The sequence below is a fragment of the Ambystoma mexicanum genome, chromosome 9, assembly GCF_040938575.1.
Source record: "Ambystoma mexicanum isolate Mex_15411 chromosome 9, UKY_AmexF1_1, whole genome shotgun sequence".
NCBI classification, from domain to species: Eukaryota; Metazoa; Chordata; class Amphibia; order Caudata; family Ambystomatidae; genus Ambystoma; species Ambystoma mexicanum.
In genome coordinates, this window is record NC_090931.1 from 1,277,359,501 (window position 1) to 1,277,384,799 (window position 25,299).

Consider the following 25,299-nt stretch of genomic DNA (forward strand, 5'->3'; position numbering starts at 1 on the left):
GCCACCAGAGTGCCAGTCAGACCCACCCATTGATACCACAGGTGAGTTTATGACAGAACGGGCATGGGGGTTTTCAGAGGAAGTAGGGAGGAATAAGAAAGTGAATGTAACCTTAAAGCAGATGTGGTGAGAACTTTGAAGGCATGAGGTAAGCAATTGAGCTAGGGAACGAGGACGCCATTCAGTGTGATAAGTGCAAGCAGAGGGGATGAAGTAAGGAAGAAGTGGAGGGGATGCATCAGGTTCGGTTGAGGCAAGATGGTCCGTCTGGTAAGAGGTGGAACGAAGGATGGGGGTTATAATATTATCATTTAAAGATTTCTGGTAGGTCAAGAGGAATATCATAATTGTGCACAAAAAGGTTGAGGGGCCCCGGCTCGATGCTGTACTGGAAAGAGCCTGGGAGGGCTAGGTGTTTCAGTTGGGGATGGTGGCGGCGCAGGCATAGGCCTTGCTCTTTCTGGACATCTTGGGTTTCTAGGCTTAGCGGTGGAAACAGAATGGAGGGCAGCAGAAGGGATCAAAACAGTAGAACAGTGGGTGTTCTCACCTCTAGCTTACTGTGCATGTTTTGTTCTTATTCAAAGTAGGAGGGGTGTTCAGCTCAGGTGGTCAGACTATCTTGAAACCTTGTCACCCTTCCCCCCCAACGGACAAGGTCTGCTTATTGCCCAAGGGTGGGAATGGAGAAAGATGGGGGCTTTTGCCACAATGAGGCTTTAATTCAGTGCTGAACATAGCGCATGGCCACGGGAGTGCTTACAGCTATGATAACTTACCTTAAGAGCAGGGAAAGCACCTTCTAAACATGAATCGTTGCACCAGGCACATGGTGGTGCATGAGCAGGTAGCAGGACTCCAGAACACTGGTCAATGCTCAGCAGCAATTTTTAGTCAAGAACCAGGGAAAGAATATTTGCTCCTCCCCATGGGCCATGTGCACCACTGGACAAGAACCAACCCAAGACCATGTCTCCTACCAAGGCACCTCCAAAGCTTAGTGGCCCATATTCTGCAATTGCATATGTGGGAGGCAGACAATACACCATATCAGTAGGCACTTAAAAAGACAACTACAGAATCCCAGAAGACTGAGCAAAAAAATAAATAAGAAATCACATTTTCTTTGCATTGGAGTGATTTAATGTACAATAAACACAGAAATGATAAACGTCAGTTAGTTATATGAACACTTTTTACACTAGCATTGGGCAGATAACGGAATGCATCCAGAATCATAAAGTGCAAACAGTTGCAATTACTGGCAGCAGAGCAACCCACTACTGAAAAATTAAGTTTGTAGGAAAAAGAGCACATTTTGTTGAGAAACTTGTCAAAATGCCTTCCTGTTCCAAAACTCCATAAACATGCCCTTATAAGATGGCATCTTCACAGAAAAGATGTCACTTCTAAAACTGAAGTAAAAATATCACGCAACACCCACTTATGTACATGAAAATGGTAAATTATGAACTGGTCTTAAGAAGATGCCGGCATATTTGTACAAGCAAGGTCCTTGTTCCATTTGTAAACTAAATGGAAGTTCTTCCTATCTTATAATACTGTATTTGGAGTGTGTGTATATATGTATCCCATTCTATCAAACAGTGCAGTAAGGTCACAGTAGGTGTGCAGTACAACAGACAAGCTTAGGCGCTTATTTCAAAGATCTAGACACAAATAAAGTCCCTTTACCACAGGTTACAATCTTACAAATATCTTCCTATTCATCAGCTCACCGCTTGAAAGGAGAGAATACAAACATTAAATGATCGAGTGATTACAAATTCCAAAAATATGGTGTAATAAAGCATGGGAGATATTCCACATATTTTTCCTGCATTCCAATTTGGGAGCCCGGTTTCCCAGATTAAGCGCTGTAGGTAAAGAGAAGGTTTGAGGTTTCATTTAGAAGCACTTTTGAAGGTGTGTGTACATAACAACCCATTTCTTTAGCTCGGTCAATCAGATGGATCCCAGACCATTGTCAGTCAGTGGGGTGAGAGGGAGAAAAAACCAAGCAAACTTTGTTAACGTTTTAAGCAGTAGAAACTACATTCACAGGCCTCCATGAACAAATTAGGGGGAGAAAAAACAATGTCCAAATGTTCTTTCCACTTTTAAGAGACATTCAATGCCAAAATGTCAGAGCAGGACCAAGACTCCAAAGTCCAGTTCCTACACTTTTCCAAGGCTTTGCCTGTTCCACGGATCTGTAATATTGTTAATATGGAGTCCACTTATTCCATTGAGGAAGAAAAGGAAGACGGCAGTGAACTGGCACCAGTAGGTTAAGGTGAAGCCGGTGAAGGTCACGTAATTCCTCAGGATGACAAGAAAAGCAAACACCCCTCCAGAGGAGAGAAGAAACGACACGACGACGAGAACAGATCCCAGGAACCACTTCCTCCTGGAGAGAACATCCTCACAAATAAGAGAGACCATCATAAGCTCCAAGCCAAAGATGGCGCTCACCACGGCAAACGAGAGAGCGCTCCTGCAGAAGATCATACCCAGCCGCAGCCCTTCCACCCCAGCCAGGTCAAGGTCAGTGGTACATGCTGGGTCGCTGAAGTTGTTCACAATGCAGAAGTGCCAAAGTCCAAACAGCTTCCCATGGGCCAAGAGCCAGCGACCATCACAGACTGAAATAGAAGACAGGAGCACAGCTATTGCAGCACATAGTACAATTAAACCTCTGATAAAAACCTCAAAAAAGGATCTCCGATGATTCCGGCAGGGGAGTGGCCTTGCCACCTATGGACAAACAGAAAAGAAATTAGCAATGCTACAATTCACCTACAAAACAACAAGACTACGTGCACAATCACAGAATTGCACATAAAACAGCATTTAAACTGGTAATAGTCTCCTGCATTGAGTGATAGTGGATATGAAATCGCTGATCTTACCATCTGCAATGACAGCCAAAGCATAACATTGTCCCATTGTTTTAGCAGCATGTGCTTTTGTGTAGTCAAAACAGAACGTATTAATTAGAGGCTATATTTTAGGAATTCACTTTGTGAAAAGTTTGAGGCCAGGGTTTTGCATGGCCAAAGAGAAACGGTCACAAAGTTTTAGCCTTTGTGTAGGCACTGGATTGGAATTTGCCAGGCACTGCTATAAATGGTACCATCTTGCCATAAAATGGAAACGGCTGCAAGATCGTGTAAATTCCTGGTCATATTATGTCAGTCTGGCAAATGCCCGTCTAATAATGGCACACAAGTCAAATTGTTTAATTTGGCAATGCTAGTTTCAAATAGCACCTCAGTGCAAAAAGCATATATTAATCAAATTGTTGAAAGCACATTTTCTTAAGACCTTTTAGTTAAACCAGTAGTGAATTACAGCCATTATCTCTTGTCGGGCAGCTTATAAAAGAACACTGGCAAGCCAAAATTTGGCATTACTGCTTGAAAGAGATCCCAGGAGGCTGTGTCTTTTGTGGGAAGGGTCAGTAGAGGGTACGACTATAGGTATTAGAATGGCTTCGAGGAGTCAATCGGTGGGTAACAGCCAAACAACAAGCTGTGTCCCTCCTCATGCTTGCTGCACTCCAATGCAATAGTTTTGTCTCTTAGGTGGCGCTTTTGCACTACCCAAAAAGGAATTTTTTTATTTTTATTTTTTTTTAAAACGACTCTCCAAGGCTACAACTATTCTACAAGAATTGGCAGTTGTTTTGGCATCTGAAGTGGTTTATTGCATTTACGTTGTTTATGGCTTTATAATACCTTGTTAATAAATGCATCCTTCTGTGAGAAATAATGGAGAGCGAACATTATCTGACAAGTGACTTTAATTTTCTCCATTTCTTGTCAATATTCCATATTGTCGAACAGTCACCACAGACATGTGCTCCTGACAAACAGTAGTGCACCATGGTTATGATGTTTAAAGCTGTGTACAGAAACAAATCACATTGTTTTGATTTGGGGATCACATTGGACAAACCCAGACCATACCCTTAACTTTATTCTAAAGTATAACATGTCTCAGGGAAGCAAAACATGCAAGTAGAGCGAGCCAACGGGACCTAAATACATTGTTTTTAAAAAGCAACAAAACAGATGCATTCTGTGAGATGACAGCCATCCATATCAAAGGACATACAGATCATAGGATTCAATAATGTTAGAGAAACAGATACAGTCCACGGGTAATAATTCCTCCCCCACATTTAATGTTTTCTTTAAAACATGCAATGGGGAGTGACGGATGTGGGAGCTTTGGAGGTAGATGGCAAATCTTTTTCTCCAGAAGGAGTGACCCTTCACGTGAGGAGAAGGACCAAGAGTGCCATCACCTCAGTATCCTTCCCGAGTTTCCCCAGCACAACCGAAATTATCCAGTGTCAGATATCTTAAAGAGCACGAAGTGAGAACCAACCCCCTCAGGCCTGCCGGAGAGAGCGATGTGTTAATTGCACTACATAAACCTTTAAAAGCAGTGTCAGTAGCCACGTTGGCCCAATAGGTGGCTCGTGCACCAGGCAGGGATTGACATCAACAGATTCAGAGCACACTCAGCACCCTGGCTTCAAATGCTTTCACAAACGGTGCTCAGCTTCAAGATATCATGAAAGCTGTCAAATTAGTCACTTTCCAGACCTTTTACTTTAAGCAAGTTGAACACGTGGCACATTGGTGGTAAGCTTTGAACAAGCATAACATGACCCTCGGGCACAGAATTCAGATTTTCCATACTAAAAAGTTCAGGAAAGTCATAATTCTATTAAAGACATGGAGGCGAAGAATTATCCCACCCAAGCAATTCGACTAGAGAGGGCAGTATATGCTTGTCGGGCAACACTCGCGCAGGGGTGCAAACAATGAGGGGAAACAGCGCAAGTCTGCGAAATTTCCCACCAGATGTCCTATGTGAGTGTCGAACATGTTTCACTCTCTCGGAGCAGAGGCGAATCCGCGAGGTGTCAAGGTAAAATCTTCTTGTAGGCAGCTGAGGTAAGGCAGTACTTGATACTTTATTAGGTTACATGTAATGGGTACATAAGTTGACAGGACAAGTCAGGAGCAGGGAGGAAGCCCACTGGCTCCACCACCCAGGTTACATGGTTTCCAACTGCCTAGGGTGGAACACTCACACCAGACAATATTCCACACGTCATCACTCAGCCACCGACACCAATCAAGCTCTACACACACACACTCCGGTCAATATACTCAAGTCCAGTCATAACACTTCCTACCCTTCACAACCAAAACAACATAATGCACAACCTCTCCATCAAACACGAAAACCTAACCTGCTCACCTCCAAAAGCACATCAACAAAAGCAAACAACGAGCGGACATCGACCAACAGGGCGTAATTAACCATCCGGTGACTCAAATGGGACAACCAAAACCATGTTCACCAACCACCAGAACAATTATCACTCACCTTCCATTCATGGCTGCCACCCATGAATCTTGACGCGCCCCCCCCCACCCCAAGCACAAACCTGCCCACCAAACCAACCACACTGTGCCTTATAAAAAAGGCACAACCACCTTTTACCACCCCCGCCACCGAGCAGTCTTAGGGCTGCCACCCCTAAGCACAACTGCCCAACACGGGGCACTGACACGCCGGCGAGCCACTCAACTAGGGCATAATCAACACTCCACCAGAATCCAACACTAGGCATGTCCATCACCCTTCAACTAAAACCCCAGACCATCAGATGAAACACAATGGAAAACTGCAGACACAGACAGGCCACAACACAACCACAGCACAGGCTGGCAAAAACTGCACCACATGGTTGCTACCAATTTGCCCTAAGGCAGCTAATCTATACCACACTTGCATGTTTGTTGGCCATGCAAACAGCAAAAAATCAAAACTATTTTCTAGAAGGCAGTAAACATGTTGAGGGGCAGAACACTTGGATGAACCAAGGACCAACAGCAGTAGCACGGGGGTGCCACACAGTGCTGCCGGCCAAAAATGAGAGACAAAAACAATTCTGAATCAAATTCTACAAAGTGGAAACTAGAATCTGATCCTACCGTGATGTTACCAACAACCTACTGTGAGCACAGCATCAACAACCCTCAGCACCCAGCAAGCATGGGAAGCTTCTACTACTGGGGCCAGTAACACACATCCCTTTGACCAAAATAACTTCATGCCCACCACAGACAATCACTAATACGCATTAGACCAATACACTATCCTGCCAATGACTGAAAATCTGAGACACACTCTGGCATAACTGCAAATTCACACCAAGGTAACTACTAATGATGTACCAGTGTCCCAAAATCACCAGCATTACTACGCACTCGGGCATACTCCACACACACAACCCCCCACCCCTTATCAGGCAAAACACAATGTTCAACAACACACTATCCTCAATGTGCACATTCACGCACCTGCATATTTCTTCACTCATTAAAACGGTGCACCCCAGATAATTCACATTATCGCGAGTGTGCTGCGCCGCAAATACAATAAAACTTAAAATGCATTGAGCACGCTTTACTTTAAAAATTGTAAAAAAACCTTCCCCAAAATGCTACCCTTTAAACTGTTATACATTTCTTAAATTCTAGCATCACTTTCAATACCATAATACAACCTAGCATCACTTTCAATACCATAATACGACCTTCAAATGCCCAAACGGTTAAGCTACCACACAGCACGTAACCCATCTTCAAGGCATAAAATAAGCAGTGTCGCGGAGCAATTTGCTATGCAATTCTGTAGGTCTGCTAATTAAATTGACACTTGTGTAGCAAAGTTAGCTATTTAAGTTACCCTGTTCAATGAAAGCACAGCTCACCATCATTCCTCTCTTGCCTTCGGAGCTCTCTCCACCCTCTTTTCTCTGCTCACTGCAAGTTGAAAGGGGCTAATGGAGAGAAAGTGCAGCAGTAATCATCCCCTTCACTGTGGGTGTGCTATGCACTTTTTTTTCTTCAAATCATTGCAAATAAATAATCTGGTTAATACTCATATTAAGCTAACTGTATCCGGTCTGCCAAAGACCAGTATGTGTTAGTCATTTGTTTTTTTAAAAAGGCTTTCAATTCCGTTTCTAAAATTTGTATAGGTTCAATAATGCATAATTACAGTGTTGCTACTGTAAAACACTGCATTGTCTCCATGCTTTACAGTGAAGTGTATCTAAATCTCAGTGTCAGTTAGATTTTGTTGGGGAAGATGCATCATATTGATGAGTGAAAATGTACATTAATACGTGGCCACATGCTTGGATGCCAAACATAGTCCTGTGGTCTACTGGTTACATAGTTTGCAACTGGTGCTCAAACCATGAGCTGATCCCATACTCCTTGACATTCTATCTTACCATGTTGGTTTATACCGGCTACCCTGAAAGTGAGATGGCTGCAAACTACAATACTCTGCCTAGTTTGCCCAGTTCTCTGCCTGCTATGCCTTCCACTCTGCTTAGTATTTTACATAATGAATACACAAAGCTAACTGATATTTACTTACGTAGCAATCAATAGTTTCAGCGAGTCTGTACATCTACAGACCTACTCCAAAACTGTACACTGTAGTTGGCCTCAAGAGCTCACTTTGCTCTATGATTGATTTATATATTTGCACCTGCAGTAGAGAGCTGGCCAAACTGTTTTAAGAACCTTTATATCAAATCTATTTATTTGTGTCCAATCATGCAGCTAACCTTTTTACAGACACTCATCCAGGGCTTGCAAAGTATTTTCGCCCACTCACATAGTCGAGGAGATTTTAAGAAGGGCAGGGGATGTTGGAAACTTATTTAAACTTTACATTGTTCACAGTAAATGTCAAATAAGTTTCACTGTGCATGACTGGCCTCTGAGTGGCAGCAGTGTGCCAAACTAAAGTGAGTTTGTGGTGACATACACCATTTTACAGAAAGAATTTGCAAGGCCTGACTTACTAAATGTCTTACTTCAGCGGTATACAAAACTGCTGTATTGTTGCTCATTTTGTATCTTGGGTACAAGTATCTTCTGGTGGCAGTAAAAACAATGCTAATCAAGATTTATTTTTAAGCAAACTCTGCTCCTCAATTTCTGAAAACTAATTTATGCTTTGCATTTTATATATGCCATGCACACAACATCAAAACAAAATACTATTCTCTTGTAAGTCTAGTCAAAAGCCTAGTCTCTAAAAGTCCATGCTGCAGCATGCATAGATTCAGTCCAGTCCTGCAAATCCTCAAAAGTGTTAAAGATAAACATGCTAAACAATCTTCACAGTAAACTCTCCAACTACGCACTTGTGATACCAACAACTTCCATCCCCCGAAGCACTGCCGGCACACACCACAATCATTCACCAAATAGGAGCAATAGGAATGTCTCACAGAAACACCGCCGACCAACACACTGCACACATAAGACTAGTCATGAACACTTCACGTTACAGATAACACTTTCCATTGCTAGAAAATGGGAAACGTAAATGGAAAGTAAATATGGGAGGTCTACGCTCCCAAACAGCATAGCGTCCATTAAAAACATTGACTGTAATGGAAACCATTTGATTCCCAGAGTCACTTGCCAGGCAGTGTAATGCATTACTTTACTTGTCTCTACTAATACGCGCCCCACAGGACGGGTTGTCACTGTGGGCGATAATGCGCCAAACTCTTGATTTCCGTCAGCGATACATTAATGGCCTCCACTCCGTTGCAGCAATTAATCAAATCCTCCGTCCTTAAGTCACTGAACAGTACCTTTTTGAAGGAACATGCGCCGCTCCCGCTCTGTCATCTGTCCCTCGAATGTTCACACACCCACTCGCAGAACAGCTAATGGCTATTCCTTGCCTTAGGAGGGACAGCAATTCTCCTTCCCAGTTTCAACTGCCAAGGGGGGGGGGGGGGGTGGTTGTAAAGACCAGGGGGGGGGGGGGGGTCTGCCCTTCCGCTCTTTATATGGTAGAGGGGAGGCACAGAGACCCCTGCCAAGATTCTCCATTATGGTAACGTAGTCGAGCAATCAAGGCCTAGCTTCTCGGGAGGTGATGCGAGCTGGTGCTTAAGTACAGTGTAGTCCCCAAGCACCAACAAAGTAATGTCCTAACAATATCGGTTAAAACACAGTCTTTATATAATATTCAAAGTCATATACACAATCACGATAACTCACTTTGTACTCCGAAAATCAACAATGGTAAATATGTACAATTCTAAAGTGGTACCACTAACGTTATTAGATCTTATTAAAGTGCATACGGTCAGAATGAGACACGGATCAAACTAAAGAGGAAACCAGCAGTAGAGAGAGGAAGGAAAGCAGGATGGTTGAGCAATAGGCAGAATACTGGTAACTACTGTTACACACAGCTCTGTGTGGAGATCCCCCCCCCCCACCTGGGAAACCTGTAGAAGATACAACCCCAGTCCATATATTGTTCACCCTTAGACTTCCCAATAGTTCTGCAACCCCCAAAGTACCTTGGTGTTGTAGCGTTCCGCGTCGGAGTAATCGACAACCCTTCTTGAGTGTCCTCCCTTTCAGGCAGGAGTCACGGGTCGTCGAACGTCCGACGGAGAGCAGGTCGAGCTACGACGGTGAAGTGGCCACGTCGTTCCTAGCGGTGCTCGTTGACGGGGGAAGCGTAAACGCCCTGCAAGGAAGAGGCGTGCGGGGCACCTCAGTGTCGATAGTTCTGGACCGCAAAGAGTTGACTGTGGCCCAGCAAGGGCGTCGAGTCGTCGGCGTCTCTGGTCTTTGGGTGGCGGGAAACCCACCGGTAGTTGCTCCTCGGCGCGTCGACGGTCAGGCCTTCTCCAGCACGATACAGCGGTGACGATGCCGACGAGAGCGTCCGTGGATCACGGACGTTTTAGGCAACGGGAGCACTAAGGCTCCAGTCGGTGACAGTGACGGACAACAGTCCGGGCGCTTCTCCTTGGAGTTCCGCGGCAGTCCCCGTATAGGGTCGGCAGCCTGTCAAAGGTCTATCTACCAGGGAGCTTAGGCAAGATCAGCTGTGCACAATGGTCCCTCGTAGCTCAGGAAGAGGGCGCCTTGCCAGGTCCTCTTTGGGTCAGTTCTTGAAGCACAGCAGCTTTCAGATTGCGAAGGAGAGCAACAGCAATTCTTCTCGTCCAGCAGGGCTCAAGGTTAAGCTTCACTCCAGTTACTCGTCGTAGTGGACTTCAGTTTATGAACACTATTCCTAGCAGTGAGAGGTCCCCAGATATACTGTTGATCTCCCATTCATTCCGCTGGGTTGCACTCAAGCACCCAATCACGACTACTGGCATTCATGCAAGCAGGCAGGCAACCAATCAGGTACACGAGGTATTCAGGCCATTCACTTCTCTCCAGACACTCGCAACAAGTTGTGTATTGGGACAAGTACTGAGCCATTCAATACTACAAACTGCATTCATACTGGTTTTGGGCAGGGCTGTCTCAACCATTGTGTCAAACACCAGATACTAGACAGTCACAACATAGAATGTATATTCGTCACACACTCCATTCACCCAGGTCCCACCCACAACATACGGTCGTTGAGAAGACTCCAGCCAGTCTGGTCGGCACTTCCCCACACTGCCATATACGGAACTTCCACCCAACAGCAAGTCAGGTGGAAGGGACAGAGGCAGGGCTTCCCGGGACTTCAGGAAGATCAGGGTAACAGGTGATGGAAGGCAAGAGGTCATGGGGGCCATTTTGTCTCCATCAGGAATCTACCGATTCCAATGACAGGGCCTGGGCATCCCAAAATGGAGGATGCTCAGGTCACCAGTCATTTCAGCACGGAGCTACCACCAGCCCAAACCCTGCTCTGTGGGTCACACACACACACACACACAGGTGCCCAAAAACATACACTAGGGGCACAGGGTTGTACCCCTTCCCATGGGTGCCATAAGGGTATCCCATGGGTCTGTTCACCACACCAAAAGAGCTGCACTGCCAGGAGTCCCACATGAACTCCTGCACGGAAAACACGACAGAACACACGATTAAAAAGCAGTAAAGGACAAGGATACGGAGGCCCTTTCCCTCCGATGCATTTCCAGCATCACAGGGGAGGGGTGGGATGGGGCGGCGATTGTCTGCTGTCCTCTTGCTGGTTGAGGGACGGACAGTCTCCTCAGTTTCAACTCGAAAATAAATAGATGTCGTCATCACGTCTTACAGATCGCACATACGTGCTTTCCTCCAAATCCTTGCAGCATACACTGCGAACGTTAGGACTGCAGCGTTCCGCTCTTTCGCCAACCTCTCAGCATGCCACGACGTCCGAGCGCCCTTGGGATGCGAGGACAACGGCGCTCCCATTCCAGCAATCAACAGTGAGCTCTAGGACCCGTGACCTGGACCACTGCAAGTTTCATTGACAGGAGCGCAGGACAGACCATGGGGAGCCCTTCCTCTGCCCCAGCTTCAGAAACCAAAGCTGTACTCCTCTCCTCTGCCCACATAAGTGCGTCTTGATGGAGCACTTGCACACAGCGCTCTGCACAGCAGGTTGCCCCTCTCCATCCTCGCAGGCAGCACAGGCTCCTGGAGTGCCTCTCAGACTTCACAGACCCTCCTTCTGAGCATGAGAGCCAGACCAGAGATCAACTCGGAGTGACGCTGGGGTGGGGGCGCGGTCAGCCATCAGCTTCCAGCTACTTCTCACTTCCAAATATTTTTACAGTCTTACTAGCCCTGGGTGGTGGGATAACTTCACTGGGGGCAGTGGAGCCTCTACTTTCATTAACACATGCTCCTCCTGTGTGCAGCCCCCGCACCACTTTACTTTTTTTGGTTCTTGTCCATCTCTACAACTGCTCTTCCACCTCCTTGAACATCACTGCAGCAGCTTTCCTCTACTTCACTTCCAGGGCCCGGATCAAGACCAGCTCGTCGCCAGTTACGGTAATAACATCTTGTAAACAGTTGAGGTTAGGCAGTACTCGATACTTTATTACGTTACATGTTATTAGGTACAAAAGTTGACAGGACAAGTCAGGAGCAGGGAGGAAGCCCACTGGCTCCCACCACCCAGGCTACATGGTTTCCAACTGCCGAGGGTGGAACACTCACACCAGACAGCATTGACATCAATCAAGCTCTGCATAAACTCGGGTCCAGTCAACATACTCAAATCCAGTCATAACAGGAGGCTCATGAAGAATAGGTAAAGATCTGGTTTGAAGCGTAGAACGGGAGAGGAAGTTGTTAATTGTTGGGCACCAACAATTTCAGTTGTGGATAATGTTAAGAGCTAAAAGCAGCGGCAGAAAGAAGATTAAAAATGAGGATCACAGAACCTTCTGGGTGGGGCTATGCCAGATTGGTGGATAGAGTAGTGCAAGAAGAAGTGGAGGCATTCGAGTTTCAATGAAAAGAGACTGTGCTTATGGAAGAACTTTATTTTATAGGTTTCATGTTTTAATGGTTTTGCTGCTCGAGTAGTGAATAAAGAGTGCGAGCATAATACTTTGCCTTTGTATCTTTTAATAGAATTATGACTTTCCTGAACGTTAGTATGGAAAATCGGAATTAAGCTACAAACAATACTTTGTAGTTAACCATTTTCAATACTGTGTCCCAAAAGATGAAGCTCAAATCCGAACCACATATCGCTCCTATAACTGCTCGTCTCCTGGCAAACAGTTTGTATATGTACACTGGGCCATGGATGCAGAAGCTGTACGATCTGTAACACCAAGTCCCACATGTTGGAATACGGTCCATTCGCCATAACCCCTTGATAAAAGTAATGGATACCATGATTGATGCAGCAATAGCATAAGATTAATCCATTTAAAAAGCCTTCATAAAATCAATAATAAGAGGACACTGGCTGACTCTTAACCTACAGTCAAGACCTATGCAAATGTGCCATAGTTTCCTCTTCTAATATGCGCAAGAACTAGGCTACAGACATTAGCACCTAGCACATGGAGACAGCCAACCAGTACCTTCTAACGATAGATACGAATGGGCAGTAAAAGCCCACCTTTGGAAGGAGCTGCTGGGTCCACCATGCCATCGACGACACCGACAGCCACAGCTCTGGCTCCTCCTAGGTCTGCCTGGCCCATGCAGTCACCTCACCCCTCAACCACCACATAACTTGCTGGCTGCCACCATCTCCCTACTCACATCATGGCCACCACAGACAGTGACAATGGACATGCTCCCAAGACCCTGCCATGTCTATGACTGCCCCCTTAGATTGGGTAACCGTTTCCTTTGATAAAGGCACATGCAGTGGCAGCATCAGGGCCTTTCAAACGAAAGAGGACTCGAGTCCCTGATGGGCCAGTAACTGCCCTGATGTTGCCAGTCCGCAGTGCTTACAGTGTGTGCTTTGAAGTGCTCGCCTCACAAGCTGCGTTGATGGAGACGTCTGGCAGTCACTGAAAACAGAAGTGTTATGTCTTTGCCTTTTAACACTTGTTCCTCCACGTCAGCCACTTGCTTACAAAGAAGGATTCATACTATTCAGCGAGCATTCATTGTTTCAGCTCCTACTGGCTCACCGTCTTGTGATAATTGGCAGCCATTAACCTTATCTCCATTATAATGTATGCCCCTCATGGTTGCCTGAAGACCGATTTCCCCTCCAGGCAAGGGGGACCCCCACAATCATGTGAAAATTCCCCCCCTCTCACCCCCACATCTTCAGCCGTGCCTGGCACATGACCACACATGTCGCTCAGGCAAAGCAAACTTTTTGGGGAATGCACAGCACCCCAGGTGCAAGGGCAGGGTGCTAATGGGGTCAACACCCATGCTTGTGAGCAGGCTTACTCGGGTCCCCCCCTTCCCCCCCCCCCCAACCCCATCCACCAAAACGTACACAGGCGTTACCACATTCGAGCAGTAGAAGCAAACAGGCCTTACAACACCAGCCTAGATGATTAGATCAATAAGACAATTTCTATTAAATTGAATAAAATAGAGGGTTGGGGGTTTGTTCCACGTAAACAGTGATAAGATTGCATGCCGTTTTTAACTTGCTGCCCCTTTTTACACACATGGGGAAAGATGACGGAGCAGGGTGCATTAACCAGCAGCATAAACAAGAAGTACTACGCCTGCATGACATTATCCCTCAGTATTATCCCCAAGATCTTGCCCACATCCCCAGATTGGTGGATGGCACTGTGGCTTGTAGCTCTGCTCTCTAAACATCATGCCCTGTCAGATGGGTTATAGCCGTTGGTACCACTAAGCCAATGGGAGTTGTGTATTTTTGGCAGGTGCAGCCACGGCTATTACTATCGACCTAGCCGCGGGTACAACGATACCAATTCTTGTGCATCGATAATCATATTTCATCGATTTTACACTACACAATTTTAGATGCGTTTCTGATTCTATGCCCTCATATGTATCTGTGTTTGCAAATCTCACACCTTGTTAATATGTCTTTTTGAATCTGTAAAAAAATAAAAATTGTACTGGTAGACGCGGCTAACAGCAGTTGTCCACACCCATGGCTATCAACGCTACGCTTGGATGTCGAGCATTTTAGCAGGCTGGTGTAGCCGTGGGTATGAGCCCGCCCCACCCGCAGCTACAACTTAGCATTTTGATGCAGTGAACATATTTTATGGAGGTTTTACCACAGAATTGTACATGTCTTTCTGTTTGTATGTCCTTACCTCCAGGCATGTGCGATTTAAATTTGAAACCTTTGCAATATGTGTTTTTCAGTGTATGGAAAAATGGACATATACCCGTCGCTATGGGAGGGTCCTCCAAGTGTAGCCGGGGTTATAGCACCAGTTATGTAATATGTCAAATAAAAAATAAAAGTTATGGAATTGTGTTTCTACATGTTCTACAAATTCAGGTTTATTCACTGTTCTAGAAGATGCAAGGGTCAAAAAGCTGAGCATTAATGGCGTTTCTTAAAGTGTGTGTTCTGTCTTTAATTATGGTCTTTTTTTTTTTTACAGATAGGATATTGTATGTTCCCTTTTCTATATGTAGCAAATCTATTAAAAGCTTCTGTACCTTAGAGATTAACTATACTCCCATCTCTTTTGATTTACCTTAATATGCGACTTTACACGTATATGCAGTATTTTTTCTTCCATAACCTTGTTTACCTTTTCGTCCAATGTGGTTTTTAGGCCGCAATACGCTGACAAAGTACTCTTTAAGAGGCCTTTTTAAGAACCTTTACATAAATATGTATATATGTACAAAACGTTATGAGAGCCGCTCTCATGTAAAACTGCGGCTATATTAAAAAAAAAAAAAAAAAAACCTCGAACTCTAGCCGCTGTTATTTGTGGTATAGCCCCTTAACTGCTGAGGGTTTTCGCTCATAGGGCTGAACCCTTTTTTTGGACATTTTGGGATGTTGCAATCAATCCCTTGTAAAACAGCACCCATCTGCCACAAAAGAAGGCAAAACATTGTGTGCCCTTTATTTTGGTGGGGGTGGGGCCAGTTTGGCTTGGGGGTGGCACACCCTCAAAAATCATTCTCTGGTGGTCCAGTGGGGACTACTGGTCAAGGATCGTATGATCCTCGACCAGCAATCCGATTGTGGGACGGTTTGTTGGAAAGGGAGATTCTCTCCTTTGCAACAAGCCCTCCACCATGCAAATCGGGCAGGAAACACCCAAGCAGCATGCAAAAGCGTGGCCGCTATATTTACATGCCAAAAGGCTTCAGCATGTAAATATTTCCTGATGACGTCTGTGCACGTAGCATGTGCTGACGTCATCACAGCAATCCCTCTCCTCCCGGCACCAGAAGTGGCAACCCTACTCTTCACTGCCTGGGAGTCGGGTAGATCGAGAGAGCAGCAGTGAGGGAGGAGGGCAATCCTACCCCCCAAAGATAAGCAGTGCGGAGGAAGAGGCATCTCGTCCCCCGCACTGGCAACGTAGTGCAGAGAACAAGATACCTAGCCCTCAGCACTAGGGGGTTAAAAGGACTGTTGAGGTACACCAAGTAGTATTCTAGCACATTTGGAGTACTGTTTTGATGTTATGAAGTAACACCGCATTTCCTTCTTTGGTTGGGTGCACTCCATCAAGTCTATTTAAATTGGCCATGTAGAACTGTATGTTGTTTGAAATCCTTAAATGGTTGTGAATGATGAAACTGACATTTCTCCGTGATTTTTCAATTTTACGATTAAATCTGGTGATCCATCTCCATTTTTGCCTCGAAGTCAGATTGGAAAAGAAAGAGGATGTGAGGAAAAATATCCATTCGTATTCCCAGGTCTTGTTTCAACATTTAAGGAAGGGACACCTCATACATTCCCCAAATCATTGCCCCCAAAATGAATAGGACGTATGGCTGCCCTGTACTTCTCAGACCGAACAATTTTCCAAAAAACATGGAACCAATGCATTCCCTGCAATCCATTTAATTGTAAAATTTCTCAAATCTATGTCCAAATCTTGTTTCTCACAAAACGCCAGAAACCAAAAACAGCTAACTGTCTCTGATCAGCCACAGTTTTCAAACCAGCTATGATATCTGCAATCTGTTTCGAGGAAAATGATTCCTAGTTTGAATGTCTATTAATTTGTAAAATCATAACAGGTGCAGTTGACGCTGTTGCAGAAGTTGAGGCTTCATTTAGTGTCGGTGACATCCCACTGGTGGATGCCGGTGCTGGAGGAGTGTGAGAAACCTGAAGGTGTCTCCCTGACTAGTCCCCGGGGATCTGTCATCCAAGTGGCCAGGACATGGCCATCGCTATTGGATCCAGTTCCTGGGAGGGGGACCAGTGAGGGAGGATCACCTGGATTGGTGGGGGGTGGGGGGGTCACGAATAGTGGAGTAGGACAAAGACAGGCGAGACGCGGTATTCCCCTTCTTACCCCCTAGGATAGTCAAACATTCCACCCCTCTTTTTGCGACAAACACTTTCATACATCACGAAAGACGACAAACACCAAAGCCATTTACCTATTGTCCCAACGCCAGGGTCAGGCAATTGACCAGAATCACGCACAACCGACGGCCCTTTCCCTTCCCCACAGGGATAAAAAAGGTAGAGCACAAGAGCACAATATGAGCGAGGCTGACCGCACGACCAGAGAGCTAACTCAGCACGGCAGTTCAAGAGGAGGAGAAAGACAGCACGAACCAAGGGGATGACAAGGAGAGAAGCAGCTTTGCCCTTTCCGAGCCAGGCCTGTAAAACCTCCACAGAAGGAATCATAAGACTGAATAGCCAGCGTGCGCTGTAGCAGATGTCACGGTACAGAAGGCCCTACTCCGCTGATAAAGCGGAGGGGAGATGCTTGCCACCGTGGTACTGGCCTTGACTCCAGAGACAAGAAAAGGCCAAGCAGTTTATCACAGCCGGCAGGTCGAGTGGAGGAGCTGCAAAAAAAAAAAGAAAAAAAAAAAACACAACTGTTTAACCAGAAGTAACAAAATGGCTAATTGAAAATAATACAAAGAACTGTTGATACAAGAGGGGAAAACCAGCTACAGAGTCAGACACCACATGGGTGTTCACTTGACAAACTGGGAAATTACCCTATCGTTAAAACTACCGTTACCAGAAGGCCTTGGGAACTGCGCAAGAAGAGGGTCAAAGTGGTCATACGGGGGGGGGGGGGGGGGGGGTCTATTAAAATCCTCCGTAATGCCCAAAGTCTAGGGAAGTGATTCCTGCATGGTAAGAACTGTTCAAAGAACTGTGTGAATTGTAAGAGTTGGCAAGAGTGAACCCGATGTAGGGATGCTGATGAACAGGTGGCAAAGTCTGAAGTCCCAAGGTACAGTATGTTGACAAGAGTGAACCAGGCATAGGGTTGTCCACAGTGAACGGTTTAAAAAGACATTAATATTCATGAATGTCACAGAAGAGATTGTGTTGAAAGCCGTAGTGAACACGATGTAGGGAGGCTAACATTCGAGAAGGGTCTGAGCCCGGAAGAGAGGGATCCAGGGGTGAAAAATACATCAACCAAGGTGCAAGCAGAAAGGAACTTTTGTTAATTATTCTGGAACCCATCAGATCCTCGGAGGCAAGAGATTTTTTGTATGCAAGAGACTTAACCACTGAAGGCCCCGATAATTAGCGGCACTATTAGCTCGTGCTGGGAAAGCATGAGCGTGGGCTTGTTCCGCGCTCAAAATGTGGGGGAAGGGAGACCAGACTACCGCATCCCGACTTATTTGGGAACACTTCCCCACACACCGTATTTAGCGTAAGGATTGGCAATAGGTTTTTCTTAGTATATGCGCGTTTATTTTGACAAGACGCCACTAGAACTGCCTTATTATTTGATGGTCATAGCTTGCTCCCATGTTAGATTTAGATTAGGCGTTTTTCAAACCTGCATATACAATTTAATAAACAGCATTGAACTGTGATCACTTGCGTCTGTCTTTACTGTTGCCACCATGAATTCCTTACAAGTAGGTGCTTTTCATGAGCAACATGCATTTAAGTTTGTGGTGTTAAGTGTGATTTCCGATGTGTCGTCCACATCATCCCAATGCACGCTCACCAGATGATTGGTACATTTGATGGGCCTCATGCACAATGTGCACGGTACATCCTCTGCCTCCTTTATAGAGCAGTGTTCTTTGACTTGGAAATATCTCCAACTGTCTGCTGGGGTTTTCATTCCAGTGGCTTTCTTCCTGGGTGGCGATGGAACAGGGACCCAGGTGACATCATCGCTGCTGCTGTTCTCATGGTTAGACATGTTGAAATGTCTAACTGGGGATGAAAATGTATAATCAGAAAAATGACACTAAAGACACAATGGGCCTCATTACAAGTTTGCCGGTCCAGTAACAACGGTGCCGGTAAGCTACAAGCAACGTTGTTACCGGACCGGCATACTATGAGGACTGCTCGCGGGTGCCTTTTCACCCGCCAGGTCTGTCCTGGCGGGCGGACCGGCACCCTCGAGCAGACCATGTCGGATGCACCAGCACCATTCACGAATGGTGCCGGAGCATCCGGCCTCCCCATTCCCATTGAGCCCTATGGGGCTCAAATGGGAAAGAATATTTTCCGGCGCCCGGGAATGAGCAATTAGTGGGTCCGCCGGGGTTGTAATACCCCGGTAATTGCCCATTCCCAGACGCTGGACAAAAAAAACCTTCAGCCGCACAGATACTGCAGAAGTCGTAATGAGGCCCATTACCACAAAAATGAACGTTTTAAAAAAAAGAAGAAACAGTCAAACAAACTGAAGACAAGGGAAAAGACAATTAGGATACATGTGGGTAAAAAGGAGGAATAAAGGGTTATCTTTACTTGGTAAACCTTCAAGCAATGATCAATTCTAAACTTCTTTTGTGGGTGGGGTGATGATTCATGGCTACGCAGTGCTGCACGCTCAGATTGTTCGCTTTCGCATGCGCGAATATCCATCATACAGCCCGGTATGATTGGACCGGTCATTGATGCAGATAGGAATCACGTGTACATGCGCAGTGGCAGCGCGTGATACAATTGGCTGGTGCATCAGGCGCAAATATGCGTAGCCGCGTTGAAGCGGCTAGACGTCCGATTTTGTGATTTCAAACATGCAGATTTTGTCAAACGGCATGGGCGTCGCTGCGTCAATACATTGCAACATGCGATTGGTCAGTTTGCTGACGCAGCCAGGAGTCATGTGAAGATGAACAGCAGCAGCATGTGATTGGCTGGCACTACAGGCGCGAAGAGAGCTGGCTGCGTCGATGAAGCTTGACATCCCACCAAGTGATTTTGCATGCACACATTTTGTCATATGCCGTGGGCCTATCAATTTACTGCAGTGTGTGATTGGGCCATTTGTTGACACGGCTAAGCTGGGGAGGGGCACAGCCTGTGGAAAACGAGCGCCGCATAGACACAGTTTTCAAAGTGATCGAGCCTTCCATCGACGCGGCTACAGCCATGTGCAGGCTCTTCTCCTCGCTCATTCAGGAGATTGGTCAATAATTAGGCGCAAACACGTACGTGCACTTGGGAGTGCCCACGTGTATGGACAACACATTGTTGTTCGCTATATTGTGCGACTACGGTTATACCACTCTCCCACATACCCCTTTCCCGTTTTCGGTCCTTGCTTTTTGTCTCTTAGTGGGAGAACTTTTTTTTGTAAGCCTTCAGGAACTTTTAAAAGCAGTACCTGGATTTAGCCATTCCCTTTTTACCTTTCTTCTTCATATACCTTCGTCTTGTGGTTTGTAATTTAAAGCTTTATTTTGTTTTTTCTCGTCTGCTAGTAATTGGAAGAAGCCTTTTTGTGTTGTGTATTTTTCCAGTTTTTCCTCCCCGGTCCTGCATTTCAAAATGACTACGACCAGCAGCGATGATGAGGTGGCTTCAGCTTTACCGCCACGGAAGAAGCAATGTGCGCAAAAAACCATTGCTGATAGTTGCCAATATTTCTGTATAATGGACCACCACAGCAAAAAGCAGATCGAGGATGTCATGTGCAATTTGTGTGGTAAGGTTTTGCGGGGGGCGGGACCTTCACACAAGCCGTCGCAAAGCTTGGGGACATTCACATTAATTCAAGATCTTGTCCGCGTTCATTGGGATGAAGTGAAGGAATCATAGGAAGGCTCATGTGAAAGGTAAAAGCACAAGGAGCAAGATCAGTACAGCAGTATTGATCATCTGCGCCACAGACTTGCCATACAATGACCATTTTCCACCAACACCCAACCTCAGTCCATCCTGCCTGCACCCAGTATTTCTAATTTTATCGTGATGTGCAAAACCTGTCACAGCTTGCATAAGTTCAAATGATCAGGTCAAGTGGCACAGCGAGTAGAGCGCTCGCTTTGACATCAGTGCAGAGCCTGCGAACGCAGGTTCGAATCCCGGCAGCGCCAAACTCAGCGTTTCATCCTTCCGAGGTCGATAAATGTGCACCACACACCGTGGGTAATAATAAGCAGCGCTCAGATACCTAAGGGTTCGTAGCGCTATATAAATGCCAAATTATTATTATTAAATTATTATTATAAGGTGGCACCCTGGCTTGGGGAAAGGCTCCTTCAGAACATACGGCTAATTGGAAACGCTAGGTATACTTTGAAGTGCCATTTTTTCCACCCCATTCTTTAGTAGAAGAAAATTTAAAACAAATTGACAAAATATAAAATGTGAAAAAATTCACCTTTAGTTATATGCATGCATCCTAGTGTTTTTTCCCTTTCCAGTTCGTACCTCTTTTCCTTATTCCCCCCCCCCCCATATCACGGTCCTTTTCAGGACCAACTTTAGACCATAAGAACACATACTGTATATATGGATCAAAGACCCTTAATTGATCCCTTCAATACAGTCCGTGTTAAGAAAAACTACATATCCTTATGTATTTCATTATAGACAGGTCACCAGAGATGCCTACCAGGCCTGTAAATACGAAAGCTTGATTATCTTCCTGTGTACATTTACACACAAGTTTAGAGCAGAGGGCAGTGCAAAGGTCAGGTTACTTGACAGAAACCAGAACACTTCTTTTGATTTGTATCCACATGTAATTGCAAGCCAAGGAGAATAGCCTCTGAAACAGAATGAAGTCTTTAAAAAAAAAAAAAAAAAAACTTCACACTGATAAAAGGAATGGTTTCTTTCCATTCACCTTCTGCTGTGTTGATTCTCATGGAGCAAACAGAAGGAAGCAATCTGCATGTTTATTTTCCTAGCATTTTAGGATATAACTATTAACATAGAAAACTAAGTTTCAATTAAGAATCCATGTTTTGTAACAAATTATGCTTTTTTCCAGTGGAAGCAAACCAGTATTGCACAATTGTATTTTTCAGAGTTTCTGGCAGATAATTTTTACACTATAATTTAATTTACACTAATTATGAAAATAATTTGTTCAATAGTAGTATGCACGGTTTAGTTTACATCCATTCAACCTTGCAGTCAATGGGGTACATTACTATATATGGTCAGTGGCAGCAGAGTCTTTGCTCAAGGGTGAGCGATTGTCATTGCACACATCACGGGTGTTATAGCCTCTCAAACCTTCAACACTAAAGTTAAGCATCCAAAACCTGACTCTACAGGAAGTGCAAGCTCTGTTCAAGTTACTTTTGTAATTGAAATAGAAACTAAGCAAAACCGGTCACTGTGATAATCCAGATAGGTACTTAACTTTATGTAGCGCTTCATATGATAAGGCATTTGTGATATGACATGGCATTTTTAACACGCCTATACACAAGTGTTTCAAGGCGCGACGAGGCAGGGGGGGAACAAGGGGAGACAGACAACGATCTTACTAGGCCAGGTGTCATTCAGATCGCACAAGTGCAAGGGTAGAGGGGAAGGGAAAAGTGCATGGGGGAAAGGGAGAGGGGAAAGTGCAGTACAGGGTTATTAGCATACAGCATACAGGATAAATAACAAGGGCCAGCTGGTGGCAAGTGCGAGGTAAGTGCAGACAAGTGCTGGGAAGGGGGGCTGTATGGATACAGACACAGTCCCGTAGTGCAGGGGTTGCCGTGGAGGCAGTGCAGGGGAGAGTGGCTGGGCCGAGAACGGTGAATGGCCCAGTTGCAGATTCAGTGCAGTTTCAGTAGTATTAGCAGGGGAGAGGGGGAGAGAAAGCGGAGGCAAAGAGGAAGGTTTTGAGGTGCTTCTGGAACCGGAGGTGGTTCTCCTCAAGTTTCAGGGAGGTAGGAAGGCTGTTCCAGAGGGAGGCCCCTGCAGTGGAAAGAGATCTGCCCCCAATTCGTTGTTTGGAGAAGCGGCTGACCCTGAGGGAGTTGGAGGCGGATGAGCGAAGAGCTCGAGAAGGAAGATATTTAGGAAGAGAGAGTTGAAGGTATTTTGGCCCAAGGCCCCAGACGGCCTTGTGGACAATGCAGAGGGTTTTGAACTTGATCCTCGCAGTCACTGGGAGCCAGTGTAGTGATTTCAGTCCTGGAGAGATACGGTCCCTGGGCTTGAGGCCAAGGACAAGTCTTGCAGTCCTGTTCTGGATGAGTTGCAAAGGGCGGAGAGTAGAGGCGGGCAGATTAAGATAGAGGCTGTTACAGTAGTCCAGCTTAGAGAGAACCAGGGCTCTAGAGATAGTGAGCTTCTGGGGGAAGGAGAGGAAAGGAAGGATGCCTCTGATGAGGTGTAGCTGGTAGTGTGACTTCTTAGATACCTCGGATATGTGAGGAGAGAAGGAGAGTGTGGAGTCGAAGATGACCCCAAGGTTTTTTGCCTTGCAGGTAGGAGCAGGAAGAGGGCCCAGAGAGGCCGGCCAGAGAGCAGCAGGGAAGGAGGGAGTGGGAGTGCCGATGAGTAGAATCTCAGTCTTACTGGCATTAAGGCAGAGGTCGTTGGCGGCACACCATTCCTGGATAGCAGAAAGACAGTCAGAGATGAGGGAAGGAGAAGATGAGGCCGAGGGTAGCCTGAAAATGAGCTGGGTATCGTCCGCATAGCACTGAAAGTAGGGGCAGAGAGCGGCGATGTGGTGGGCGAGAAGTGCCAGATACTGGTTGAACAGCCAGGGAGAGAGGTTAGATCCCTGGGGGACACCACAGGTAGAGAAGAAGATGTCAGAGAGGAAAGACCCCAGTTGGACCGGGGAGGGTCGATTTGAGAGGAAAGAGGTCAGCCACGTCAGAGCCTGACCAGTGATACCGAGGTTATCACGGAGACGGTTTAGCAGGATGGTATGGTTGACAGTATCAAAAGGCAGAAGAGAGATCAAGCAAAATGAGAACACATGGAATGTTAGAGTCAAAGTTCGAGAGCAGGTCCTCACGGATGTTCAGGAGAGCAGTTTCCGTGCTTCTGGCAGCTCTGAAGCCAGACTGATGGTCATGAAGACTACCAACACATTCAGCATGGAGATTAAGCTGGGAGATGGCCAGTTTCTCCAGGAGCTTGCCCAGGAAGGGAGTGATAGAGATTGGGCGATAGTTAGCTGGGCAGGAAGGGTCGGAAGAGGGTTTCTTAAGAAGGGGGTGCACAAGGGAGTGCTTGAGAGGGGATGGGAAGACTCCAGAGGCGAAGGAGTGATTGCAGAAGTCAGCAAGGGCAGGAGCCAAGGAGTCAATGTGGTCCTTGATAGTTTTGGAGGAGCAGGGTGGACCTGTTTTGACGAGACTTTCATAGATCGGACTTGTCTTGAAACCTCGTCAGCAGAAAAAAGGGGAAAGGAAGAGAAGGAGAGAGGAGGGGTGGCTGCAGAAGAGCCAGAGAAAGGGCAGGGAATAGAGGGGGGGAGGTTATAGGAGGAGAGTGAGGGCAGGATGTCCTGAGTTTTTGAAATGAAGTGAGAGGCCAGTGCCGTGCAGAGGGCCTGGGAGGGGACAGGAGAGGTAGAGACTGCAGCAGGGTTGGCCAGCTCCTTGCAGATTTTAAAGAGTTCGGCCGAAATGTTAGATGCCGCAGAGATGCGGGCTTGGATAAGGGCTCTCTTCTTGGTGAGAACGGAGAGCCGGTATTGCCTTTGGAGCAGGCGACAGGCCAGTTTGTCAGAGGATGAACATGAAGCACGCCATTTCCTCTCTGCCACCCTGCACTTGCGTTTAAGGGTGACGATATCCGAGTCATACCAGGAGTTACATTTGGCTTTGGGCTTCAGGCGGATTCTCATGACAGGGGCAAGGATATCAAGAGTATCAGATATAGCAGAGTGGAGAGGGTTGTGTCAGGGTGGGAGTCAGCCGAAGGGGGAGGAGGGGGCAAGAAGGTGGCAGCGAAAGCCTCAACTGACACGCGCTTCATGGGTCGGATGACCGAGAAGGAAGGTGGCAGTGATGGGGGTGGCTTTGCCTGTGGGGTAGGGAGGGTGAGGTGGGAGGAGAGGAGAAAGTGATCACTCCAGGAGAGAGGAGTGGAGAGAGGGACAGAGAGGGGAAGGTCAGAGGAGATCAGGGCATCAAGAGTGTGCCCTGCAGAATGAGTTGGCCCAGACGGGAGAAGAGAGAGAGTCGCAGAGGTTGCGAAAGAGTCCAGAGGGGGGACAGGAGGCATCCAGGTGGATGTTGAAGTCTCCAAGAAAGAGGAGTTGAGTGGTTGAGGACAGGAGTGAGGAGGAGAGGTCCGCCCACTCGGAGAGGAAGGAGGAAATTTGACCAGGTGGCCGATAGATAGTAGCCACGGTAAGGGAATGGCTAGTAGAGAGAGAGAGAGAGAGTCGGCAGACAAGACATTCAAAAGAGGAGTAGGTCTGCGTGGGAGTAACAGTGGCAGGAATCCACTCAGGGAAGATAAGGGCCACACCTCCCCCCGCACGGTTGGGCCTGGGCACAGAGAGGATCTTGTAACCGTCGGGTAGGAGTGTGTCAAAGCTGGTGACAGAGCTGGCCGTGAACCATGTCTCAGTGAGACCGAGTACGTCAAGGTCCAGTTCCTCAAGAAGGCGGCAGATATCAGAGGAATGTT

The 25,299-nt window shown here is 46.4% G+C and overlaps 1 protein-coding gene across 1 annotated transcript in view; it reads right to left on the bottom strand.

Moving 5' to 3' along the window:
* Positions 1-1,120: 1,120 nt before the first annotated feature.
* The window catches only part of TMEM37 (transmembrane protein 37), a 61,280-nt gene continuing 37,101 nt past the window's right edge, over positions 1,121-25,299 (bottom strand). Inside the window, exon 2 of the mRNA XM_069616609.1 lies at positions 1,121-2,757. Within this exon, the coding sequence (XP_069472710.1) occupies positions 2,179-2,757 (579 nt within the window). The 3' untranslated portion in view covers positions 1,121-2,178. The remainder of the gene's footprint in view (positions 2,758-25,299) is intronic.